General features: G+C 43.8%; 1 protein-coding gene and 1 long non-coding RNA gene across 2 annotated transcripts in view; one reads left to right on the plus strand and one right to left on the minus strand.

Annotated features, from left to right (window-relative positions):
* Nucleotides 1–27,133, plus strand: part of LOC144752172 (uncharacterized) — a 993,171-nt gene that overhangs the window by 334,301 nt on the left and 631,737 nt on the right. The window lies entirely within an intron of this gene.
* LOC144752170 (homeobox protein CDX-4-like) overlaps nucleotides 1–27,133 on the minus strand; it is a 396,907-nt gene that overhangs the window by 204,168 nt on the left and 165,606 nt on the right. Inside the window, exon 2 of the mRNA XM_078640099.1 lies at nucleotides 4,657–4,802. Within this exon, the coding sequence (XP_078496225.1) occupies nucleotides 4,657–4,802 (146 nt within the window). The remainder of the gene's footprint in view (nucleotides 1–4,656; nucleotides 4,803–27,133) is intronic.

Raw genomic sequence — 27,133 nt, forward strand, 5'->3', positions numbered from 1 at the left:
TGGCATCCATGATTTGCGCCACTTCCACTTACAATTCGCCGATCCCAAGCATATTCAGAACCCCTACTATCCACCTGTGGGGAGGGCCTGCGGCGGGTCTATTTTCATTAATTATCCCGCACACACGGTACCCGCCTCGAACAGAAGTTTTTCTTCTTGTGGGTTAGATTGCAGATATTGACAAGGAGACTCTTATCCCCTTGTTTTGTCATCTAATGTCGCTGCTGGGACTTTGTCAATTGGCAGCAGGGCACCTGCTGAAAAACAATGGATCCTCGGAACTCCTGATAGTGCTTTCAGAAATAATGATAGCTGTAATTTTAGGCTAGTGTCAGAACCATCAACTTTACATAGGAGCTGTGGAAGCACTAACAGAGAGGGTGAATCGCGGGGGGTTGCTACTATGACTGAAATGAGTGGCACCCAGGGTCAAGGAAGGAGTCCGATCCTGCTAGACCAACCCCTTAGGATGGGGAACAATGCCAGCCACCAGGAAGTTATATTGTCACACCAGCTAGTAGATCTTACTGGGACAGTAGACAGCCCACTTCCAGTGCCACCATATACACCAGAGAATTTAGTTGTGGCTGATCCTCCTATAAAGATATTGTCCTCGAACATAGCGGATATCTCCAGGAAATTAGATTTGCCAGACTGGAATGCCCTGGTCGAGTCCTATACAATCTGTATTTTTCAGGAGACATGGAGCCTGGTGCCCCACCATAAAGTGGGTTATACCACCTTCTTTTTACCAGCAATATCCCCCCGTTTAGGGAGAGGCAGTCCTTCAGGCGGGCTTCTAATATGGGTGAGCATCTCGCTGGGATGCAGCTTCAAACAAATACAATGTAATTCGCCAGACATCTTAAGGATTTCACTAAGTGCTTCACGGAGAGGGAGAACTATGGAGATATTCAACATATATGCTCGTGGCACCAAAGGTGGTACTCCATCCCCTATAGTTGCACTTCTGGAAGATGAACTAAGGCGATGTAGCCAGAGTACGTATGTCCTTGTTGCAGGGGACTTCAATTGTACATTTGAGCCCCTTGCAGCGGAAGACATTTTAGATACTGCCGAGGACGATACCAGGAGGGGTATACCCACACTTGTAATCCAACCGATACAGAGGTGGTCGCAACGGGCTATACAGTTGAATACGCTTGTTATGGAATTCGGCCTAAGAGCAGCAAATGGCATAACTCTTTCAGATCCGTCTGGGGCACATACGTATAACGGTAAATCATTCGACAAGGATTGATTATATTCTCCTTGATCTTAAGCTTTGGCGCTTCATGCAGGATATGGCAGTCCTTCCAACCATCGATAGTGATCATAATCTGCTTTCCCTGAGCCTACACCCCTTGTGGCAGGATGCGCACGGTTCTGTAATACCATTTGCATCAAAGTCGACCCTAGAAGTGCGCCCTTCATATTGTGGTAGGCGCTTGAAATGGCGCAAAGTTGCTTTGGACGAGGGGAAAGTTGAGAATATTGGGACCATCGTCCTAGCAGCACAGACCAAGTTACATACAACCCACATAGATTAACGTGGCCTATCTAGGGTCACAGATATTTTTCAGGAGACCGTTGAAGCATTGGGTCATCTATTTTTGTCCCAAAATAAAGGTGTTGCACAGAGAGAGCCTGGTAGATCTAATGGCAAAGAGGGGTGGTATACAACAAAGTGCCGCCACAAGAAATCTGCATTAATAAAGGCAGTTAAGAGCAAGTCTCAAGGTTGTATCCAGTTGGCTAGGAAAGAATATAAGCGGACTGTCCTTGAAGCAAAAAAAGAGTGGGAAGACCAGTATTGGCAGTCACTTAAAGAGGCTAGCCTTGGGAGAGATGCTGGCCGCTTTTGGAATATTATAAGAACTAAGAACAGACCTGATAATGACCTGATAACTTGCAATGTAGCAAGTCAAACATGGTGTGACCATTTCTTTAAACTGTACTCTTGTTCCCAAGGTGGTCAAAATGAGCCTACCTCTTATAGCTTCTTGTTAATCCCGGGGGATCTCAATAGCCTTCCATTTACAGACAAAGAAGTGGAAAATGCGATCAAGGGCATTGTACCTCATAAAGCAGCAGGGCCTGACGGTATTCCAGGTGACCTTCTTCGCCTCGACCCTCATAAATGGGCAAAGCTTATTTCCAATCTATTAAACGCCATCGATAATGGGGCTCCTATTCCTGAATTGTGGAAGGGGGAAGAGGTTGTCCCGATCGTCAAAAAGGGAGATAGGGGCGACCCTGCCAATTATCGCCCAATTAGCCTCATCGATTCTACCCAGAAGGTTGTTGGGAAAGTGATATTGGAGAGAATCCTACAATGGGCAGAGGAAAATAAAATTCTCTCGGATTACCAAGCAGGTTTTAGATCTGGAACCGGGACAATAGAGCAGGCTTTCAGGTTGTTACTTATTTACTGGAAAGCGGTTCTCATAGGAAAAGGCAGTCTTTACCTCGCATTCACTGATCTAAAGACTGCCTTTGACCTGGTGCCTCGAGAACGCTTATGGGGAGTACTGACTGAAATGGGGATTCCATCAAATATTCTGTCACTATTAGTGAGGCTCCACTATGGCAATTTTGCTCAAGTGAGGTGGGGCCCTCAGGGGCAGAAGACTAACAGAATTCCGGTGAACTGGGGCATCCGCCAGGGATGTGTTCTTGCTCCCACTCTGTTCTCACTCTATGTGAACGGCGTGGTGGAGCATTTGCTGAAAATTCCATCTGATGCACCATCCCTGGTGGGCGAGCGAATTTCAACTCTCCTGTTCGCCGATGATACCCTCCTTATTTCCAAATCCCCGGCTGGCCTTCAGAGCCTCTTAGATAGCTTCCAGTCCTTCTGTACCCTGAGAGGGCTTGTGATAAATACAGATAAGACCAAGTATTTGGTACTGAATCCGCCAAAAAAAGCTTGGGAGACCCCCAGTAATGAACTCTGTATTACTAGAAAGGGTTATGGTATTCCATTATCTTGGAATACGAATTTCGGATTCAATGAAGTGGAACCCTCATATGCAGAAAATGTTCCTAGGTCACAAAAGGGTAGTGGGGAAGGAACAACGCTCCTCATCAACTAGACACATCGGCCCAGTAATTGAAATATATAAGGCTAGAGGAGTAAGCTCGGCCCTATATGGGGCCGAACTCTGGGGCTTAAGTAATATGGAGCAGCTGTTTAAATCTGAAAATAGATTTTTTAAAGATCTAATGTCACTTCCTCAGAGCACTCCTATGGTCCCATTGTTATTGGATCTGGGTTGTCACTCGATAAATGACCTGGCAAAACTCCGTCCACTTCTATTATGGGCTCGGTTATGGCGAGTGCCAGAGTTAGCTAAGTATGCGGAAGGTCTGTCGGACGTGATGTCTATGATGGGATGGCATAAAATTAAGTGGCTCAAAGATGTCAAATCCCTTTTGTGTGATCTGGGTCTTCACGAGGCATGGGAGAACAAATCTGCCCCTCCGAAAGCAGTGTTAAAGAAGCTTTACTGGAGCTGGGTATTTAATAAGCGTAACTCTGATCCCAAATTAGGAAGAATAACTAATGACTTTCTGAGGATCAAGGATGTAACACTTAGTGAGCCCTACCATAAGTTCTCTGATAGGGCGTTGTATTTCCAATTCAGGATTGGTACATTACCAATACGGGAATTGACCGCCCGTTGGAAAGTCCCTTTCCAAACATGTCTTTCCTGCCCCAATTGTGACAAAGGAATAGAGTCAATGGCACATATTTTGTTTGCATGCCCGGCATACAAAGCACCTAGGAATCACTGGCTTAAGCCATTGTGTAGAGAGTTGGGTACTAGAGACCATTCTGTAGCGCTGCGCATTCTTAAATCTGACACTCGATTGTTGTATGTATGTGGACTGGCAACATTTTTTTAGATGGGCCTGGTCCATTAGATCTAAAAGGCTCAGAGAACATTTTTAATTTTAGCTTTTACTTGTATGTGTAAATAGCTTTTATTCTCTTGTAATGTGATTAGTTTTGATGTGTTAATGTAAAGTGATGATTTTATGCTCATGCTTTTAAGATATGTTTTTATCGAAATAAAACCTTTTTCATACTCATTCTCAACTATGTCCATAGACATGATTAGATACCGGACAACTCATTTACTCAGCCTGCATGTTTTTGTGTTTATTTAAAGATATGTTTGCTACCATATTAGTCAACTCTAAAAAAAAAAAATACAAACATAGTTCGGTATCGGTTTTAATTTGGCTAATTAATAGGTAATATTGTTACATATGTTAATATAATGCCACGAGTAAAGAGCGTCGGTCACTCATGTGGCTTAGTGTTTGTTTTGAGGCTTTCTGAATTGGAGATTAATGTTTACTCGACCTGGCTGCCATGCTTCCTGAAACGAGGCCCTATGCCCATGTCAGCAGTGAGCATATACTCGGCGCACAAAATCTGCTTTCCCGTGGCTTTTTATTGATCTTGCACAATTCTTCGCCCTCTGACCCTCATTCCTCCACAGATTGAGCAAATGAGCTCGTCCCGTCACCTGGGTGTTACTTCCACTTAAGTTGCAATAGCACCAAGCTGCCTTCCCGCCTGCTTCCCACGTATGAAGCCTGGGAAGTACCGAGGCACAACCGCTAGTAATGCCCATGTATACCGACCTGTCGGTCCGAGAGCCCCAAAAAGGCGGCCAGCTCCGACTTCCTCCTGATGGTGATGTATCTGTTCGAAAGGAACTCCTTCTCGAGCTCCTGCCGCTGGTGATCTGTGTAGACGACGCGGTATTTTTCTCTGGTCCTTGTTTTGCCTATTTCAGGAAAAAAATTATATCATTTGTTTTAAAAAAAATTGTGGGCAGGTGACCACCAGAAAGGTATTATTATATGCTTTTAAAACACAATTTTTCTCTTTTCCTCCTTTTCTGCAGGCAATATTTCCATTTTATGGAAGAAAGCTATCATTGCTGGTCACAAATTACCGACGTATTCATTAATGCATTGTTATATCTCCGTGTAACCAGAACTTTAATTACATACCTACGGTGTGCTCAATTAAACAATGCCCCCCCCCCCCCTTCCCCGTGTTCTTTCAATCCTAGCGCTGAATGGATGCTAAACATGTTATTTAAACGCTTTCCCGATTTCACTTTAGTCTTCCATTGGAAGATTGCGCCCACCTGCGGTATTTCATAATCGCCGGATCATATTACATAACGTTCTGCGCCTTTGCGAAAAAGAGATCCTCAGGTTCGTCGGGCTTTTACTGTTTGTGTAAGCAGTAGACTAGTCAACGGGTTTTGCGCGAAACCTGTTCTCGACCATACTTGGTAGGTAGATGCTTATATCAAGGGCTTGATATATAGGAAACCGTGACAGATGATGTAGTTACACTTTGTAGATGACCAGTAGTTTAAATAGTCTGCCCCTTTACCTGCTACTCGGGTATCAGAAGGGATGCAAAATCAGTGTGCTTCATTTTGCCCCAGTGAAAAATGGTAATACAATATGGCTTGTCAGCAAAGCATATTTCAAAAATGGTCCAAACTGGGTTACGCTGCAACTAGTGCGAACGTGCACGTTACTCGGTAGAATAGAAGTTCTACTATTTCAGATACACTGGAGACACAATTATTTATAAGTACTGTAAGGAGTACTCTGGTATGTACTCTTTCAGCTGTCCCAGAACATGCAACTTCCTATTCGTCGCAGCTCCTATTGGACACGGTCCTTTATATTCTAGGATATTCTGTTCGAATATTCCCTGAAGATTCCCATTTTAGATGATTGAGGCCAATTGACCGAGGCATATGATAGTATGTAAAACAGTATTACAGGAGTACTATTTATTGTATGTGCTCCAAAATGCCTTTGTAGATAGGCTCCACTGTGTATCTATATATTTACCGTGTATATAAATGCACAGCCATCTCTCAGAGGCACGAGAGTGCTGTTAATTGGAATATTCATAGAAAGCAGCTGCTTGCATTCACGTGCACAGTTATAACGTAAAAAAAAACAAGGCTTGCAGTCAGCTGAATACTAAAGACGGCATCTGCTGCCCTTGCACTGTATCTGCTGTAATTAGGGTGGCATCTCACCAGACCTGGCCCTTGAGCCTTTGAGAGCCCTTCTAAGTGGATTGGGGAGTTTTTTGTTGTTGTTTTGTTTTAAAATCCCTCTGATCTGGCTATCCTGGGTTTGATCTGAGCCACCGGGACAGCTTGCAGTAGAAGAGGCTCCCTGAACTGTATTGAGGTGTTAAAACACAGCACACTCCAGACAAAGGCCTACAAGCAGATCTTATCGAGCCCCTTTCACATTCAGGGACGCAGGCCAATTGATTCGGAATTTACAAGCTCTAAACAAATGTCCGCTTCCTTTCATCTTGGGAGGGCGGGGTGACGCAGGGGACAGAGGGAAACAACGAATAGTGAAGTATGTGACTTTTACAACTTCCTCTGGGCAGGCAGCCTTCCAGTGAATTTACCCGGGAGCACTGTCCATGCGGACGGGTGGAGGAGGGGATGCAAACATTACTGTATTCTGTGCTGTTGAACAGTTAGACAGCAACAGTAACAGTTAATCTAGCCTGATATGCCTACATGCTTACTGCTGTGCTGATTTTACCTGAGCTGGTTCGGTACAAAGGCATTTTCCCGAGGCAGCGAATAAGGGGTTACATTGCTGCACTGAGATCGTCTCATTTAAATAGGGTTGACTTTTCAGTATGAAGTGCTAAAAACATGAAACCTCCCAGGCAGTAAATCAGTGATTTCTCGAGCTAGTTACCCTGTACTAGGATTATAGCATTTGCACTGTTGTAAAATATGTGTGAATTGGTGTATTTATAAACTACAAAAACATATTAATGGGCCACACACCACTTACTATTGGGCCACGTTTACTCGCTGGTCGCTAGCTGTGAGGAGTTGTATATAGAAATATAGATAGATATGCACATATGTATATTCACAGAAAAATAGTTGCATCTGATTTGTGGTTCTGGATCAAATGCATAAAACAACATACATTTGCCAGTTAGGGTTTCCAAAGCACTCCAAAATGACGCCATACCTCACGTCACCCACCATGTTGCTTTTTTGATGACTGTTTGCTTCGGATTTGCGAACCTGATGGACCTCCTTATTGTGGTCTCTGACACATTCTCGAATCAGATTAACAAATCATGTCTTTTTTTTTTGTTCTCATCTCACCAAAAGCGTCTGCAATTCTTAGCCACTTTCCCATCCTATGCGCCCCGCAGACACTCCATTCGCTTCGATCCCAAACCGGACCAGCCCCTTTGTTGGTGGCTTGGTGTAATCATAGGACCATCGAGATTTACACAAAACCCAGGCCTCTACCCCACTCTGTAAAAGCCTGCCAGATATTTAACCTGTTGTCGTTGACATTACTCTGATCCAGTCTGGCCATTACGGAAGCAGATTTAATCCAATCTTGGAATTTAGGAGGCAAGGGATCTCTCCACTTTAGACATATTTCCCTTTGTACTATTCTAATTAAATACAACAATAGGCCTCTGTGCGATTGTCTAAATTTCTTACTCCATGTACCGTCATCACCAAAAAACACCATGGATATATTTACACAGATTTTCTCTCTGAATATCCCGCTTAAAGCTTCCTCAATCCCCCTCCATAAGGAAGAGAGTCTGGGACACTCAAAAAAGATATGTAGATCGTTGGCCTTGGTATGGTAAAATCTTGGACATCTGGGATCTGAAAGAGGGGCGAACTTTGAAATCCTGGCAGGAGTGTAGAATAGTCTATTAATGACATAGAAGTGATTTTTCTTACCATTTTCCGGCTTAATATACTTATACAACAGCTTCAGAGATGGTTCGTAGAGGTCTCCAATATTGCATTCAAGGGATACTTGATTCCATATATTAGTTGAGATTGGGAGTTCCTTATCCTCTGCCTCAACCAACATTTTATACCATTTTGAGATTTACTTACATTTAAGGTTGATATCTTGAAGGGGGCACTCAACCTCCCATAGCCCCTGAAGTTCTCTCTGCTCAGCTGCAAACCACGAAACCAGTTATATATATTTAAATCTGGAGAGGCCGTCTCCAATCCTTGCTCTGAAAGCCTCCCATGGGTGCACCCCCTCCGAGGACACCAGATCTGACCAGATGGTGATACCTGCTCTTTTAATTGGTATTGCAAGACGATCTTTAAGGAACTCCGGAGTACCGGGGGAATCCCAGTTTTGGGCCAAAGTCCGAAAATTACCCTATTCCCCAACTGGTTCTAACCTTATACCATACACTAAGAGCATTCTTAAGCACTTTCAATCAAACTTTTAAAAAATATCTGGTGCTCCGAATTTATATAAAAAGCCTTCTCCACCCTCCTGCCTTATCATTTCTGCTAACAGCCTGTTCCAAGTTGATTTGTCTGGTTTCGAGAGCATCATCCGGATATTTTAAATTGAAAGGCAAAACAATACCACTTTAAATCTGGAAGAGCCAGCCACTCTTTGATCAGCCTATGCCTTAGTTTCTTCCAATCCAATCTAGCCCCTTTATATGCCCAGATAAAACTCGTAATCTTACTTTGGATTTTACTAATACCCGATTTTGGAAAAGTAAGGGGGATGGCATTAAAAAGATACGTCAGCTTAGGAAGTAGGACCATTTTAACCTGGTTAACCCTTCCATATATTGTTAACGGGAGGTTTCTCCACCTGGCCAAAATTCGGCTAACTTCTTTTGTGATTCTATTGAGGTTACCCTGCAGGATTTTCTAAATCTCTTTAATAATTGTGATACCTAGGTATTTTAATTCTTGGCTTACATTACCCTCCCAGTTATCTACCTGTTTTACAGGTGTTAACTAGATATCCTGAGTATGCTCCAAATTCTAATAACAAGGTTTTGACCCTGGGTATTATTACAGCTGGATCAACCATATATAATAGCAGATCATCTGCATACAGGGCAACCTTTCTGCTGTACTGATGGAATCCAAAAGGGGTGATCAATTTGTCTGCCCTAATGCCTTGGGCCAGGGGTTCTATATATATATGTTAAAAAGCAAAGGGGAAAGGGGCAACCCTGTTGCGTCCCTCAGAGGATATCGAAGATAGAGGTTAAAACCCCATTTATTAAGATTTTAGCAGAAGCCCCCTGATAACAATTCACCAGACTTTGAATACAAATAGGCCCGAACCCCATAACCCTCAAAACCTCCCAAAGATAAACCCAACAGACTCTGTCAAACGCCTTGGCTGCATCCAATGCCACTACAGCCAAGGGTTCAGATCGAGCTGTGGCAAGATCTATATTGCCTAACAACTGTTGTGTCAATTCCTGGATGTATCTTTTGGGAATAAAGCCCTTCTGATCAGTATTTATCAATTGTGAGGTAATTTTGGCTAACCTTCCTACTAGAATGCTCATAAAGCTCTTATAATCAGCATTTAGCAGGGAGATCGGTCTATAGGAGTCAATCATGTGTCTTTTACAGTTGTTTTTTTTTCTTTAAGAGGTGTGGGGGTGACATTTGAGTAAAGTGCCTATATTTGCAGAACCAAACTGGGACAGCCACAGACATAGAAGTAGGACTAACTGTTGACACCCACCATGGGCACTGAAGGCGTACAATACAGCACTCACTAACACACACAAAGGTCTACACTGCCACATCCAACAAACCTATTAAAAAGACTTACTACTTATACAAAAGAAAAGCATTTCAGATGCTGTGGACTTCTGTTTCACAAAGAACGGGCTGGCCAAGAAAGAGCAAAGACTAAGTTGTCTAATATCACACATAAAAAGAAGTCCATTGTGCTCTGCATTCTGGAACTTGTGATCCTGTATTTATAATGGTACATCTGAAAGAGACACGTTAGTGATAGATCCCTTACCTTAGAATATCCCCAGGTGAGGTTCTGTGAATTCTGAACCCGTGGGTTCCATTTTGTGTATAGCAGGCATTTTGTGGTTGCCCTCACATAGATTAGAGTTGGAGGGTGCACTGCGGACAGGTTGTTGTAAGTTGGAAAACTGTAGGGTTGAATGTAAACAGTTGGGGTGCTCTCGCAGGTGGCGTTTCCGTCCTGTAACGCCTTTGGAATACTAGTGAAGTTGTGCACACTAGGGAATGTGTGTGCATCCCTGTGAATTGAGGCACTCCTCGGGGTTCAATGAAGACTCCAAAGTTGGTCAAAAGATAGTCTTTATTTATTCTTGATCATTGGGTGATTATTCGCTTAATATTGTTTACATATCAGCGCGTTAGTCATAATATTAAACTTTAATGGAACTTCGATGCATTTCGGGCATATCCTGCCCTTTTTCGAGGAGTTACTGAAAAAACGAAGAAGATATAGACAAAACGGTTAGATGGTGGGAATGTTAAACGGTGATATCGGTGATGTTAGAAAGGGCATGCGATGTGCTCGTCGTTTAAAAATGAAAGACGGAACAAAAATCGGGAGAAAAGCTATTTAGCGTGTGTTAGTTTGATGGTGGTTAGGGAGTGATAGGATTACTATGCGGGCTACGTGATATGTGGCTTGTGTCCTATACTTACGATTCTCGAAACGGTGTGGAGGGCGGTCGGGCTAAAAAGAAAGAAAACGGTGATAACGAGTGTTAGGAATGAAGCGGTTTAGATTAGAATATAAAGGTGAAGGCTTGCGGTGAACGCGAAGTGGGTTAGGAAAACTTACTTCGTGATGTTAGCGTTGATGTCTTAAAACGAAATCGATGTTCGGGACACGAGTATTCGTGGTGTGGTGGGGTGAAAATCACCGCGTTTAATGGGAGTGGTAATAGAAGATGGACTAAGTGTTTAGGTAGAAGGAGAGGTGAAATTAGACACAAAAGGTGGACAAACATTGAGGCCATGTTGGTAAGGGATCGGGTTGAAAGTTGAGAAACAGAGTAAGTGAGCAATGCAAAAAAATACAAAAAATACAAAAGTATGCAGCTATCATGTCGATGACATTAAAAAACATACTACAAATATTATTAGAGATAACAACTGAATTCAGTACGATCATTAAGTCCGTATGGCTTCAGTGATTGAAGGCGGTATATCCATTCCATTTCTCGTTGTAGAAGAAACTTGCGATTATCTCTACCTTCAATTTTGGTGATGGTTTCAAGGACGATGAATTTTAATTGAGCAACAGTGTGTTGAAATTCTACAAAATGTAAAGCTACACTGGATTTGTCATTCTTGGTACGGATGTTTGATTTGTGCTCATTAATGCGTATTTTAATTTTTCTCTCAGTTTTGCCTACGTAGATCTTTCCGCAGGGACACTTAATGGCATAAATAAGGTTCATGGAATCACAGGATGCGTCAACGTTGAGTTTGATGGAATGTCCTTTCATGGGATGGGTGATGTTGTTGCCCTTGATGATGCAATTACAATTGTTGCAATTCATGCATGGACGGGTTCCTTTATGTGTTTTGGGAATGTCTGGTTTTTTTGTGAGTATTTCTTTGATGTTATTACTGCGGGTGTAAGCGAATAGAGGTTGAGTCTTGAAAATGTCCCTGAAGTCAGGTTCCATTTGAAGAATGGGCCAGTGTCTTAAGATGATTTTCTTAAAGATGGTGCTCGAGGTAGAAAATTTAGATACTAAGACAATTCGTTGGTCCTGTGGTTTGGTGATTTTTGTCAGGGTGTCTTGTCGGTTGATAGTTTCAGTACGTGAGATGGCGTCTTTGAGGATATGTTCAGGGTAACCTCTTTCTACGAATCGGTCGTACATTTCTTTGGTTCTGGTTTTGAGTGTCAGTTCATCAGATACTACACATTTCACTCGCAGAATTTGCGAGTATGGTAGATGTCTCTTGAGAGAACCCTGGTGAAAGCTGGTGTAGTGTAGAGAATTGTTTCGATCCGTAGATTTTCGATACAGGTCGGTGACGAGTCCGTGTTCTGTTATCTGGATATTGACGTCCAGAAAGGGAAGGTTGGTTTCACTTATCTGCCAGGTAAATTTTATCCTTTCATCCTTGGTGTTCAGTGAAGTTAAAGCATTTTGTAGAGAGTCTTTTGAGTCAGTCCAGATTATGAGAAGATCGTCAATATACCTGATGTATAGTTTGATTCTGTCATTTAGATCTTTGTTGCCATAAATATGTGTGTCTTCAAAATTTTGCATGTAAATGTTTGCGTATGTGGGAGCCGCACAATTTCCCATAGCCATGCCGGACAGTTGGAGGTACCAGTGGTTGTCATGTTGAAAGTAACTATGGTATAAAGTATATACCATAAGTTCCATCAGATATTCTTGTGTAGGTCTGTCAATCTGGCTTTGAAGGATAGCTTTTTCAAGTGCTTCAATGCCTCCCTGGTGGGGAATGGAGGTATACGAGGAGCTGACGTCAGCTGTGCATAATACTAGAGTTTCTGCCTTGTCGATGTTGATTTCCGAAAGTTTCAATAGTAATGCTGTAGTGTCTTTGATATAGCGTTTCATTTGGGTGACCAGAGGTTGTAAATATCGATCTATGAATTTTCCTACCGGTTCGTGTAAAGATCCCTTGGTGGACACGATGGGCCTGAAGGGCGGATCGTTGAGGTTTTTGTGGATTTTTGGAGACATCTGAATTGACGGGCTTCTGGGATGTTCGCGTAAGAGGTAGTTTTTAGTGCGAAGTTCAATGGTGCCTGCGTCATAAGCCTTTGTTACTATAGTTTGTAAAGTGGTTTGAAATTCCCTCGTTGGGTTGTTGTCTAATTGCATGTACATGGACACATCGTTGATGTGTTCATTGAGTTTCTTGTTGTACATATCGGTGTTCAAGATTACTAAGGCTCCGCCTTTATCAGCCTTAATGCATTTAATGTCTGGGTTGTTGGCCAGGCTTTTTAATGTATCTTTGTCTTTTTGTGTGGTGTTGTCGTGCTTAGTGGGTTTTTTAAAATTGATTTTCGATAAATCGTTTCTGACCAGATTTTCGAATAGATCGATGCACTTGTGACTACATGGTGCTTGGTAAACACTGGTTAGTTTCAGGCCTTTAAGTTGGTCTTGTTTTTCTTCTGTTTTGGGAGGTAGCACATTATCGAAGAAATGGCGTAATTTGAGTTTACGTATGAATTTAAATGTGCTGCCTTCCAGTTCCAATAAGTTGGTTTTTGCAGTCGGTATGAACGACGTGCCTTTTTCAAGTAGTTGCATTTGGTGTGATGAAAGGGTGGTATTTGAGATGTTGATGACTAAGGGTTTTTTTGGGGTTTCAGGTCTTTCTTGGTTACTGTACTCCGTGTGGTTGGTGGGCTCTTTTCTTTTTCTTTTCTTTTGGATCCTCCTGAGTCTTCCGTTTCTTGCTGGCCTAATTCTAAAAAATGAACCGGGGTAGGTTGTTGTCCCTCTTTTGAGGTGGTCGCTTGGTTGGAGGGTTGCTGATCTGTTTTAGATGTAGTGACGGTTTGTGTGGTGGTTTTTCTGGGTTGACGATACGATGAATCGCTTCCAGATGATGAGGTATCTGTCTGAGTATTGTACGGTTTGTTTCTGCGTCTTTGGGCGTATACGTCGGCCCAAGTGTACACTTCATCCACCTTATAATCCATCTTTAATCGCGCCGTTTGTTTTGTTTATATTCGCGTTACTGTAATTTTTGTTAAACCTTCTGACCTGCAACGCGGGGGCATAGCGAGGCTTACCTGCACTATAATAGTTTTTCACCCGCATTTAGCGGGGCTTAGATAGAGGGGCTCCTGGGTTCCTGGTGGTGCTACTCCGACCGCCATCTTAGGTGGGGGCTGACGCTTGGGACACTTTAGACGCCATATTAGGTGGGGCTAGAGGCTCTAGTAGCCGGAAGCCCGGGCACTGGAGAGCTTATTTAAGCTGCTCCATTGGTAAGCGCTATAGATCCTCTACCACTGCGCGTATTGCCGGATACTGCTGCTGATCTTTTAAAATTTTGCACTCGTTAATCTTGGCACTTTGCTTTTAATCGCGCCGTTTGTTTTGTTTATATTCGCGTTACTGTAATTTTTGTTAAACCTTCTGACCTGCAACGCGGGGGCATAGCGAGGCTTTCCTGCACTATAATAGTTTTTCACCCGCATTTAGCGGGGCTTAGATAGAGGGGCTCCTGGGTTCCTGGTGGTGCTACTCCGACCGCCATCTTAGGTGGGGGCTGACGCTTGGGACACTTTAGACGCCATATTAGGTGGGGCTAGAGGCTCTAGTAGCCGGAAGCCCGGGCACTGGAGAGCTTATTAAAGCTGCTCCATTGGTAAGCGCTATAGATCCTCTACCACTGCGCGAATTGCCGGATACTGCTGCTGATCTTTTAAAATTTTGCACTCGTTAATCTTGGCACTTTGCTTTTAATCGCGCCGTTTGTTTTGTTTATATTCGCGTTACTGTAATTTTTGTTAAACCTTCTGACCTGCAACGCGGGGGCATAGCGAGGCTTACCTGCATTATAATAGTTTTTCACCCGCATTTAGCGGGGCTTAGATAGAGGGGCTCCTGGGTTCCTGGTGGTGCTACTCCGACCGCCATCTTAGGTAGGGGCTGACGCTTGGGACACTTTAGGCGCCATATTAGGTGGAGCTAGAAGCTCTAGTAGCCGGAAGCCCGGGCGGCGTAATAATATAAATAGGCATGTGTCGACAGATGCGCAGCGGATGCTCGCAGCGGACGCGCCGTAGACGCGCCGGAGGTGCGCCAGAGGTAAGCCCGTTTGCGCCCGTTCGCGTCCCGGACGCGTCCGGAGCGCCGTTTTCGGATACCTCTTATCCATCGGGCGCACAAACGGACTTACAGGTATCAACTGCCTACAATACGGGGGGAGAACAACATCAGATTCTCTCGTGCGGACTCTTGAATGTCCGCTCCCTCGTCAAACATCATGCCGAAATTGCCTTGGTAATAGAATCCTCCCACCTGGACATACTATTTGTGATCGAGACCTGGATCACGGCAGACTGTGAGGTAGAACTCGGTTGGGCGTGCCCACCAGGATACCTTATAAGACATATTCCTCGAGGCTCCGGGAGAGGAGGTGGAGTCGAATGTATCTTTAAAGACTCAATCTCTCTCCTGCAGCTTGCAGTAAAGGAAGTACAGGGATTTGAGCTCATGGGCTTTTCTGTCACCGCTCAAGGAGGCACGCTGATGGCCGGCCTTTTATGCTATAGGCCACCTTCGTCAACTACAGCGGCCCTTCAGTCTCTGGTCGATCTGATCTATGACCTTTCAAATTCCCACTCCAAGTTCCTGGTTTTGGGCGATTTTAATCTTTGGCCCTCTGGCCCTCAAGACCTAGCCTATAGAGAACTTTGCCAAGCGTGTGGTAATATTCAACTTGAACAACTGGTTCTATCATCTACTCACACGAAGGGGCATATACTGGACTTGGTATTTGCGGAGAGGGAATTAGTCATAGTGGAAGAAATCTTAGACCAATGCTGGACCGACCATTCACTGATCCTTTTTACTATATCCCAGCATGTTCTAATAAAACCGAACAACCCGGGGACCACTAAATTTAATCGACAATGGACCCGCCTTTTAAAGGAGACGTGTCGACCTATGCTGCTGTCTGGAACTTTTAGGATGGAGGACAGTGTGGATAAGAGCTACACTGCCCTCTGTCAGCAAATTTTGACATCACTGGACGAGGTGGCACCTCTACAGAAAGTGAGGGATAGACCCAGAGGGACTAACGCCTGGTTCACTGAGAAACTTGGCCAGTCCAAGCTTCGCTGTAAACAGGCGGAACGCACATGGAGGAGAGGGTACACGGAGCAGGACAGGGCTGCCTATAAAGCTATTCTGTTGGAATATAAGCTCCAGCTAAGGAATGCTAAAGCAAGGTTTTTGGAAGATACCTTGGCAAAAGCACCTAATAAATCGCAGACTTTGTTCAAACTGGTAAAGAGCTTATCCAATCCCTCATGTGCTGCACCTTCTACCCATGTGTCTCAGGAGCTTTGCGACTCCTTAGCCCTTGCTTTTGAAGACAAAATTAGGAATATTCTGAAGGGACTAGAAGCCTCCAGACAGCATGCACCATCTTTGCTTCCTCCTTCGGTATCCATTGGTCATTCGGTATCCGAAGAGAGTAAGAATAAGGAGAGGACTTATCAGTTGCCAAGTTTCCCTGTTCCCTCACTGGAGGAGTTTTGTGCACTGGCCAATTGTGTATCCTCAGGCTCGCCCCTAGACCCTATGCCGCATAAGATTTGGAAGGCCTTTCAAGGCGAGTTGTTTTCCCCGCTACACTTAATCTGTTGCCAATCGTTGGCTACTGCATCAGTTCCAGACAGTTGGAAGTTGGCAATCGTAACACCTTTGTTAAAAAAGGCTACCTTGGACCCCCTCTGCCCAGCCAATTATAGGCCTATTTCGCTCTTGCCATTCGCGATAAAAATCTTGGAGAAGTGGGTTACGAGAGCCTTGGCCAACTTCCTGGAAACCTACTTCTGCCTGGACGCAGCCCAATTTGGCTTCAGACCGGCCCATGGCACTGAGACTGCTCTGGTCACCGTGTTGAACGATCTGCGAACGCGTGTCGACAGGGGCAAGTCAGCATTTTTAGTGCTGCTTGACATGTCGGCCGCGTTCGACACGGTGAACCATGAGGTCTTACTGGGCCGCCTTCGAAATGCGGGAATAACCGGCTTGGCCCTATCCTGGTTAACATCATATCTCGGCAATAGACAACAGGCTGTGGCGTTACCACCTTTCCGTTCTGCCATACGACAGGTGAATCAAGGTGTCCCCAGGGTTCTGCGATAAGCCCGATTCTTTTTAATCTGTACCTCAAACCCCTGATACAACTAATAAAGTCATTCGGCATACAAGTCATCGATTATGCCGATGACACACAATTGATTTTTTCCTTTGAGGGTTCTGAGGTGGTTTCGAGGGACGCTTTTCACCAGTGTATGTCGGCCACAGCAGAGTGGTTGCAAGTCAACTCACTCCAATTCAATGGGTCGAAGACGGAGATATTGCACTGCTCCTTAGACCGACTCCCTCGTACCCTGCCGGAAGGCTTTTGGCCTACTTCCATACCAGGCTCGGTGGAGGCCGCAGAATCGGCTCGCAATTTGGGAGTCGTGTTCGAATCAAATTTACAACTTGATGCCTCGGTGAATAGGACTGTAGGGACTTGTATGGGTCTGCTCCGTGCTCTTCGGAAGATATTGCAGCTTCTTCCTCGGGAAGCTAGAGCAGAAGTAGTGCGTAGTACCATTCTCAGTAGGTTGGACTACTGCAACGCACTACTTCTAGGAGCCCCAAAGACCCTAATCCTCAAGTTACAAAGGATCCAAAATATGGCGGCTAAATTAGCTTTGTCCCTCCCACGCTCGGCTTCTTCTTCTGGAGCTTTGGCTGACCTTCATTGGCTACCGGTCCAGCAGAGGATCTCTTATAAGGCTCTATGTCTGGTCTTTGGAGCTCTGCATGGTCAAGGACCAATACCACTGCAAAATCTCTTCTCGTGGTACCAGGCCGCCAGACCTTTGAGATCCGCCTCGGCGTTCCTAGTGAGAATTCCTAGGATAAACAGAGTGAGAATGGGCGGTCGTGCTTTTAGCTTCACAGCCGCCACAATGTGGAACACTCTACCTCTGACGCTGAGGAGTAGACAAGATCTGGTCTCTTTTAAAAGGGATCTCAAAACATATCTTTTTCCAAGAGTAGTCTAAAGCATACACCGGATGGTTGAAATGATCTCAGCGCCAGGATACCCTCTGGGTGACAGCCGCGCTTAACAAGCATTAAATACATACATACATACATACATAGTATCTCTCCTGAATTTTCTTACTTTGTGTTCGTTTATTTCCTTGCTGTGTTTGTCGAGTAGCGAGTTGATGTCTGCTAGGGTTTTAGTGAGTTCGTCGGATGTTAGTAACTCTGTTAGTTCGTTTTCTATATCTTTGATTTCTTTGTCGAGTTCTTTGAGGATACCGGATAGTTCTTCTACTATGAGTAGAATTAGATCCAAGCTACATTTATTAAGGATACCATTCCATTTTTCTTTAAAGGCTTTAGAATTTTTACAAAGGGAGGGCTTAAGAGCTATCCGTAGGCCACGTGGGATTCTGAGGGCTCTGTGGTACTTCAATAGCGTGCTTGCTTGGAGCTTTTGGTTGATATGGCGTTTAGATAAGTATAACAGTCCAGCGGGGGTTTGGTTAATATCTTCTTCGATTAATGAATAAATGCGTTGTCTCTCTTCATCGCTGTAAGCGAGAATATTGGCTCTTGCTTCAGTTGATTTGCTGATTTCATCAAATTGCATGGTCAGGGCGTGCTACCCTTGTGTGGGCGGATGAAAGTAATGATGAAAGATTAGAGTTGGAGGGTGCACTGCGGACAGGTTGTTGTAAGTTGGAAAACTGTAGGTTTGAATGTAAACAGTTGGGGTGCTCTCGCAGGTGGCGTTTCCGTCCTGTAACGCCTTTAGAATACTAGTGAAGTTGTGCACACTAGGGAATGTGTGTGCATCCCTGTGAATTGAGGCACTCCTCGGGGTTCAATGAAGACTCCAAAGTTGGTCAAAAGATAGTCTTTATTTATTCTTGATCATTGGGTGATTATTCGCTTAATATTGCTTACATATCAGCGCGTTAGAGTCATAATATTAAACTTTAATGGAACTCCGATGCATTTCGGGCATATCCTGCCCTTTTTCGAGGAGTTACTGAAAAAACAAAGAAGATATAGACAAAACGGTTAGATGGTGGGAATGTTAAACGGTGATATCGGTGATGTTAGAAAGGGCATGCGATGTGCTCGTCGTTTAAAAATGAAAGTCGGAACAAAAATCGGGAGAAAAACTATTTAGCGTGTGTTAGTTTGATGGTGGTTAGGGAGTGATAGGATTACTATGCGGGCTACGTGATATGTGGCTTGTGTCCTATACTTACGATTCTCGAAACGGTGTGGAGGGCGGTCGGGCTAAAAAGAAAGAAAACGGTGATAACGAGTGTTAGGAATGAAGCGGTTTAGATTAGAATATAAAGGTGAAGGCTTGCGGTGAACGCGAAGTGGGTAAGGAAAACTTACTTCGTGATGTTAGCGTTGATGTCTTAAAACGAAATCGATGTTCGGGACACGAGTATTCGTGGTGTGGTGGGGTGAAAATCACCGCGTTTAATGGGAGTGGTAAGCAAGAGCCAATATTCTCGCTTACAGCGATGAAGAGAGACAACGCATTTATTCATTAATTGAAGAAGATATTACCCAAACCCCCGCTGGACGCAATAAAGAGCAATGCATCAAACAACTGTTATACTTATCTAAACGCCATATCAACCATTAGCTCCACGCAAGCACGCTATTGAAGTACCACAGAGCCCTCAGAATCCCAAGTGGCCTACGGATAGCTCTTAAGCCCTCCCTTTGTAAACATTCTAAAGCCTTTAAAGAAAAATGGAATGGTATCCTTAATAAATGTAGCTTGGATCTAATTCTACTCATAGTAGAAGAACTATCCGGTATCCTCAAAGAACTCGACAAAGAAATCAAAGATATAGAAAACGAACTAACAGAGTTACTAACATCCGACGAACTCCCTAAAACCCTAGCAGACATCAACTCGCTACTCGACAAACACAGCAAGGAAATAAACGAACGTAAAGTAAGAAAATTCAGGAGAGCTACTATGGATTATAAGTTGGATGAAGTGTACACTTGGGCCGACGTATACGCCCAAAGACGCAGAAACAAACCGTACAATACTCAGACAGATACCTCATCATCTGGAAGCGATTCATCGTATCGTCAACCCAGAAAAACCACCACACAAACCGTCACTACATCTAAAACAGATCAGCAACCCTCCAACCAAGCGACCACCTCAAAAGAGGGACAACAACCTACCCCGGTTCATTTTTTAGAATTAGGCCAGCAAGAAACGGAAGACTCAGGAGGAGCCAAAAGAAAAGAAAAAGAAAAGAGCCCACCAACCACACGGAGTACCGTAACCAGGAAAGACCTGAAACCCAAAAAAAACCCTTAGTGATCAACATCTCAAATACCACCCTATCATCGCACCAAATGCAACTACTTGAAAAAGGCACGTCGTTCATACCGACTGCAAAAACCAACTTATTGGAACTGGAAGGCAGCACATTTAAATTCATACGTAAACTCAAATTACGCCATTTCTTCGATAATGTGCTACCTCCCAAAACAGAAGAAAAACAAGACCAACTTAAAGGCCTGAAACCAACCAGTGTTTACCAAGCACCATGTAGTCACAAGTGCATCGATCTATTCGAAAATCTGGTCAGAAACGATTTATCGAAAATCAATTAAAAAAAACCCACAAAGCACAACAACACCACACAAAAAGACAAAGATACATTAAAAAGCCTGGCCAACAACCCAGACATTAAATGCATTAAGGCTGATAAAGGCGGAGCCTTAGTAATCTTGAACACCGATATGTACAACAAGAAACTCAATGAACACATCAACGATGTGTCCATGTACATGCAATTAGACAACAACCCAACGAGGGAATTTCAAACCACTTTACAAACTATAGTAACAAAGGCTTATGACGCAGGCACCATTGAACTTCGCACTAAAAACTACCTCTTACGCTAACATCCCAGAAGCCCGTCAATTCAGATGTCTCCAAAAATCCACAAAAACCTCAACGATCCGCCCTTCAGGCCCATCGTGTCCACCAAGGGATCTTTACACGAACCGGTGGGAAAATTCATAGATCGATATTTACAACCTCTGGTCACCCAAATGAAAAGCTATATCAAAGACACTACAGCATTACTATTGAAACTTTCGGAAATCAACATCGACAAGGCAGAAACTCTAGTATTATGCACAGCTGACGTCAGCTCCTTGTATACCTCCATTCCCCACCAGGGAGGCATTGAAGCACTTGAAAAAGCTATCCTTCAAAGCCAGATTGACAGACCTATACAAGAATTTCTGATGGAACTTATGGTATATACTTTATACCATAGTTACTTTCAACATGACAACCACTGGTACCTCCAACTGTCCGGCATGGCTATGGGAAATTGTGCGGCTCCCACATACGCAAACATTTACATGCAAAATTTTGAAGACACACATATTTATGGCAACAAAGATCTAAATGACAGAATCAAACTATACATCAGGTATATTGACGATCTTCTCATAATCTGGACTGACTCAAAAGACTCTCTACAAAATGCTTTAACTTCACTGAACACCAAGGACGAAAGGATATAATTTACCTGGCAGATAAGTGAAACCAACCTTCCCTTTCTGGACGTCAATATCCAGATAACAGAACACGGACTCGTCACCGACCTGTATCGAAAATCTACGGATCGAAACAATTCTCTACACTACACCAGCTTTCACCAGGGTTCTCTCAAGAGACATCTACCATACTCGCAAATGCTGCGAGTGAAACGTATAGTATCTGATGAACTGACACTCAAAACCAGAACCAAAGAAATGTACGACCGATTCGTAGAAAGAGGTTACCCTGAACATATCCTCAAAGACGCCATCTCACGTACTGAAACTATCAACCGACAAGACACCCTGACAAAAATCACCAAACCACAGGACCAACGAATTGTCTTAGTATCTAAATTTTCTACCTCGAGCACCATCTTTAAGAAAATCATCTTAAGACACTGGCCCATTCTTCAAATGGAACCTGACTTCAGGGACATTTTCAAGACTCAACCTCTATTCGCTTACACCCGCAGTAATAACATCAAAGAAATACTCACAAAAAAACCGGACATTCCCAAAACACATAAAGGAACCCGTCCATGCATGAATTGCAACAATTGTAATTGCATCATCAAGGGCAACAACATCACCCATCCCATGAAAGGACATTCCATCAAACTCAACGTTGATGCATCCTGTGATTCCATGAACCTTATTTATGCCATTAAGTGTCCCTGCGGAAAGATCTACGTAGGCAAAACTGAGAGAAAAATTAAAATACGCATTAATGAGCACAAATCAAACATCCGTACCAAGAATGACAAATCCAGTGTAGCTTTACATTTTGCAGAATTTCAACACACTGTTGCTCAATTAAAACTCATCGTCCTTGAAACCATCACCAAAATTGAAGGTAGAGATAATCGCAAGTTTCTTCTACAACGAGAAATGGAATGGATATACCGCCTTCAATCACTGAAGCCATACGGACTTAATGATCGTACTGAATTCAGTTGTCATCTCTAATAATATTTGTAGTATGTTTTTTAATGTCATCGACATGATAGCTGCATACTTTTGTATTTTTTGTATTTTTTTGCATTGCTCACTTACTCTGTTTCTCAACTTTCAACCCGATCCCTTACCAACATGGCCTCAATGTTTGTCCACCTTTTGTGTCTAATTTCACCTCTCCTTCTACCTAAACACTTAGTCCATCTTCTATTACCACTCCCATTAAACGCGGTGATTTTCACCCCACCACACCACGAATACTCGTGTCCCGAACATCGATTTTGTTTTAAGACATCAACGCTAACATCACGAAGTAAGTTTTCCTAACCCACTTCGCGTTCACCGCAAGCCTTCACCTTTATATTCTAATCTAAACCGCTTCATTCCTAACACTCGTTATCACCGTTTTCTTTCTTTTTAGCCCGACCGCCCTCCACACCGTTTCGAGAATCATAAGTATAGGACACAAGCCACATATCACGTAGCCCGCATAGTAATCCTATCACTCCCTAACCACCATCAAACTAACACACGCTAAGTAGTTTTTCTCCCGATTTTTGTTCCGACTTTCATTTTTAAACGACGAGCACATCGCATGCCCTTTCTAACATCACCGATATCACCGTTTAACATTCCCACCATCTAACCGTTTTGTCTATATCTTCTTCGTTTTTTCAGTAACTCCTCGAAAAAGGGCAGGATATGCCCGAAATGCATCGGAGTTCCATTAAAGTTTAATATTATGACTCTAACGCGCTGATATGTAAACAATATTAAGCGAATAATCACCCAATGATCAAGAATAAATAAAGACTATCTTTTGACCAACTTTGGAGTCTTCATTGAACCTCGAGGAGTGCCTCAATTCACAGGGATGCAGACACATTCCCTAGTGTGCACAACTTCACTAGTTGCCCTCACATAGGCCATGATTGTGGCTGAAACAAGTCTTTTAAGGACATGTAGACCTTAGCTTGAGTTTGTGCTGACTCCTGTTTGACCTGAGTGAACTGACCCTGTTGCCTGAAGCTGACCTTGTTAAACCAGTTCCTGCCCTTTAGCTGATCAAGATTGAGGATCAAAGCACAGGACATTGTAGAGTTTGGTATGCACACACACACCCTTTATCTGTTTTCTGTTCCTTCTTTTATGGTCTGGTTATGATATGGGTTGTGGTCCTTTTATTATGGGTTTGTCCGGCTTGTGTAAGAAGGAATGTTAGGTATTTTGCATGCTTGCAAAAGCTAGGACTGCCCCATACTTGTATGCTGAAGTTTGTAACCCTGAGAGCATATAAAAGGCCTCTGTTCTCTGTATTCCTCAGACTACCTCATTCAGTTGCTACGGCTTCTGTGTGACGTGGCCTCACTTATTAAATTTAATAAAGATGTCTTTTCATATTTTCAGCTTCTGTACCAAGTTCTTTTTTATTAGTAAGTATTCCCTGAGAATGAAGATTACAGTTCTTAAAATGGCGCGGCCAACGTGGGCTTCAACAGAGAAGTGACTTTCTGTGGGAGTGATCTTGTCAGGAGACTGAAATCTACTGAGGAGGACAGAACAGGATTCTACTAAGGAGGTACTCTGTGCACAGGGATTCTGGAAATTCTTTGTTTCTGCAGCCCAGTATATTTCTGATCTTCGTGATTTTGATCCTCCACATGATGTCACTCCTGACTGAGAACCTTTTTGGCGTGAGTATTCTAAAAAAGACCGTTCGGTCATGTAGAACTTGACAGTTAGAATTTGGATAACCTTTTGATTAGTAAAAATAAGAAGTACAAGTGGGTCGCTCCCACGACTTTGTTTGGTTTCTTGGTTTTGATTTGGTTATTGCAATTACCAAAGCCGAGGGGTTTGGTTTCTTGGTTTTTGATTTGGTTATTGCAAATTACCAAAGCAGAGGGGCTCGTATATTTGCGAGTGTATTGGTAGAGATAACCCCTTGAAGTTTGAAGCTAGATTAGTGAGCTATAAAATGCCTAATCTTAGCAAATTTGGGACTGTAGCTTTGGAACTTTGGAATTTGTGTTGGCCAACTTTGGATTTGTATAGGTTTGGATATGTGAATTGCAATTTGTGTAGGCAGGTAATGAGGAGATATTTCTCCATTTGGTTTAGTTGAACGGTGCACGTACGAAAAGTACCTTAAGCACCACTTTGATTATAATACTTGCGTATTCCGCAGTATTTTTTGCCATGCCTGTTCTCAAGCTCACATGGAAAAATGTGTTGCTTTTTTGGAAGGTACCATAGTGTGATGTGAAGTAAATTAGCCGGCCCCCCTAAAGGGAATATCTAAATAGGTTTAGATTTACAAACATATTTCTTCCTTGGTGAGTTTGTATCCCCAGGGAATTAAAATATGACATAATACATATAAGGATCCTTTGTTCTGCGCAATGTTATGAAGGAAGATATGCAGAGCGATTTTGTTTGGTGTTCTGCTAGCCAAAGCTAGTGAATTGAGTGTATTTTCGCTTCTTGGACATACATCAGTCTGTTGGGCTGTTTTTGCAGTCTTTTTGAAACACAATTGAGAAGCGTTTCTTGTAAATATGACTTACAATGAATAGTTTTCTTACCTGTCGGTGTAGTTTTGCAGCTTGAAGATCTTTCTGGATTTACTGTGCTGTGCATTATTCCGCGGTCTTGTGGTTGGGTCCGGATTCGTAGTCTTTTCTTTTTTTTTTTTTTTTTTTTTTTCGTAGCCCAGGTGGGCGTCGGCGTCACACCTGCTTGGGTGCATTTCCGGTGACGTCGGCATGCTTCCTGCGGAAGCTCCCACTCTTGGGCGCCATCTTCGCGTTCTTTTTTTCCGTGTTTCTTTCGTTTCCGAAGTAATGGCAATGTTCTATTTAGGTGATATTTTACCGCTTTGTGCTTTTAAAAGTCCTTTTTTTAATTTTATTTTTTTTATTAACCACCTCTTCTCTTTCCAGCCTCATCTTTCTGGCGGAGGTGGGTGGGTTCGCTAGTGAATCCAGAAAGATCTTCAAGCTGCAAAACTACACCGACAGGTAAGAAAACTATTCGTTTTGCAGCGTGAATGTTTCTGGATCCACTATGCTGTGCATAGATTTTGTAGCGGTTTCTCATTTCTGTGGCGGCTGCGTGGAAGATGAGCGTCGGTTATTGAATATGTGCTGGAGCACCTTTTGTGCTTCCTTGTTCATCTGTATATCCACACAGTAGTGCTTCGTGAACGTGTGCACCGAAGCCCATGTTGCCGCCATGCATATGTCTTGTATGGGTGTGTTAGCCAGGAAGGCTATTGTAGCACCCTTTTTCCTAGTGGAGTGGGCACGTGTCCCCTCTGCTAGCTCTTGTCCTGCACGTTTGTGGCAGAGTTGAATTGTTTGTGCGATCCATCGTGCAATAGTCTCTTTGGTTACTGCCTTGCCCATGAAACTGTTGGCGAATGACACAAAGAACTGTTTTGTTTTCCTGTGTCGCTTCGTCCTCTCAATGTAGTGCATGACTGCCCTTCTGGCGTCCAGGGTGTGCAGAGCTCGCTCTGCGCTAGTGGTTGGTTTTTGGAAAAAACTCGGTATCTGTATAGACTGGTTCATGTGGAATTTGGACACCACCTTCGGCATGAAGTGTGGGTCAGTCCTCATCACAACGCTATCATTGTGTATTTGTATGTAGGGTTCTTGTAGCGTCAGCGCCTGAAGCTCGCTTACTCTGCGTAAGGACGTTATTGCAACCAGGAAAGCTGTTTTCATAGTTAGCATCTTTAGGGAGGCCTTGTGAAGTGGTTCAAAGGGCTCTTTCATGAGTTCCGTTAGGACTATGTTCAAGTTCCATGCAGGTGGCGGCACCCGCTTGGGTGGTGCGATCCTTTTCGCTCCTTCCAGGAATCTCTTCACCACCTGTGATGTGAAGAAACTCCTGCACGTTTCTCCCCTTGTGTAGGCGACTATCGCTGCCAAGTGAACTCTTAACGAGGATGAGCTAAGGTTCTTCTCCAGCAAGTGCGTCAGGTACTTTAGCACTGTGGAGTCCTTCTACATTTTATTGTGAAGTCCTTCTTTTCTGCACCACATTGTGTATCTTTTCCATTTCGCAACATAGCACTTCCGAGTGCTGGGCCTTCGTGTCTCCCGAAGGACCCTCAGGGTGCTTTCTGGCAGTCTCAAATGTGCGAACTCTATGTCCTCAGGAGCCACGCTACTAGGCTCAGGCTCTCTGGCTCTGGGTGTAGCACCTCTCCGTTCTGCATGGAGAGTAGGTCTTTCCTCTTGCCGAATCTGTGGGGTGCACACTGTGTCATCTCCATGATCTGCGAGTACCATGTCTGTCTGGCCCACTGTGGCGCGACCAGTATCAGGGTCATGTTACTCGCTCTGCACTTGCTCAGCACTCTGTGCATCAGTGGTATCGGGGGAAAAGCGTAAGCAAATGTCCTTGACCAATCTATCCATAGGGCATTCCCCAGGGACCCCTCCTCGGGCTGTCTGGATGCAAAGTTTTGGCATTTTGCATTCCGGCGTGTGGCAAACAGGTCCACTGATGGTGTTCCCCATCTGTCGAACAGCCACCTTGTCGCTTGAGCATTGAGCTCCCACTCGTGGGATGCCGATGTCTGTCTGCTGAGCCAGTCTGCCTGTATGTTGTCCTTCCCTGGTAGGTGTATGGCTAGCAGGTCTATCTTGAGAGGGATGGCCCATCTCCATATCTCCTGCGCCAGCGTTGAAAGCGGGGCTGACTGTGTGCCACCCTGCTTGTTGATGTAGAACATTGCGGTGGTGTTGTCTGTTTGTAGCAACACCTTGTGCTTGTACAGTCTTGTTTGGAAAGCTTTCAGTGCAAGGAAGATAGTCTTCAATTCTAGGTAATTGATGTGCTTTGTCGCATCTGCTGGCGTCCACAGTCCCCTCACCTTGAGCTCCTCCATGTGAGCGCCCCATCCCTTCAGGGATGCGTCTGTGGTGATGGTCA

This window comes from Lissotriton helveticus, chromosome 4_2 (assembly GCF_964261635.1).
Source record: "Lissotriton helveticus chromosome 4_2, aLisHel1.1, whole genome shotgun sequence".
NCBI classification, from domain to species: domain Eukaryota; kingdom Metazoa; phylum Chordata; class Amphibia; order Caudata; family Salamandridae; genus Lissotriton; species Lissotriton helveticus.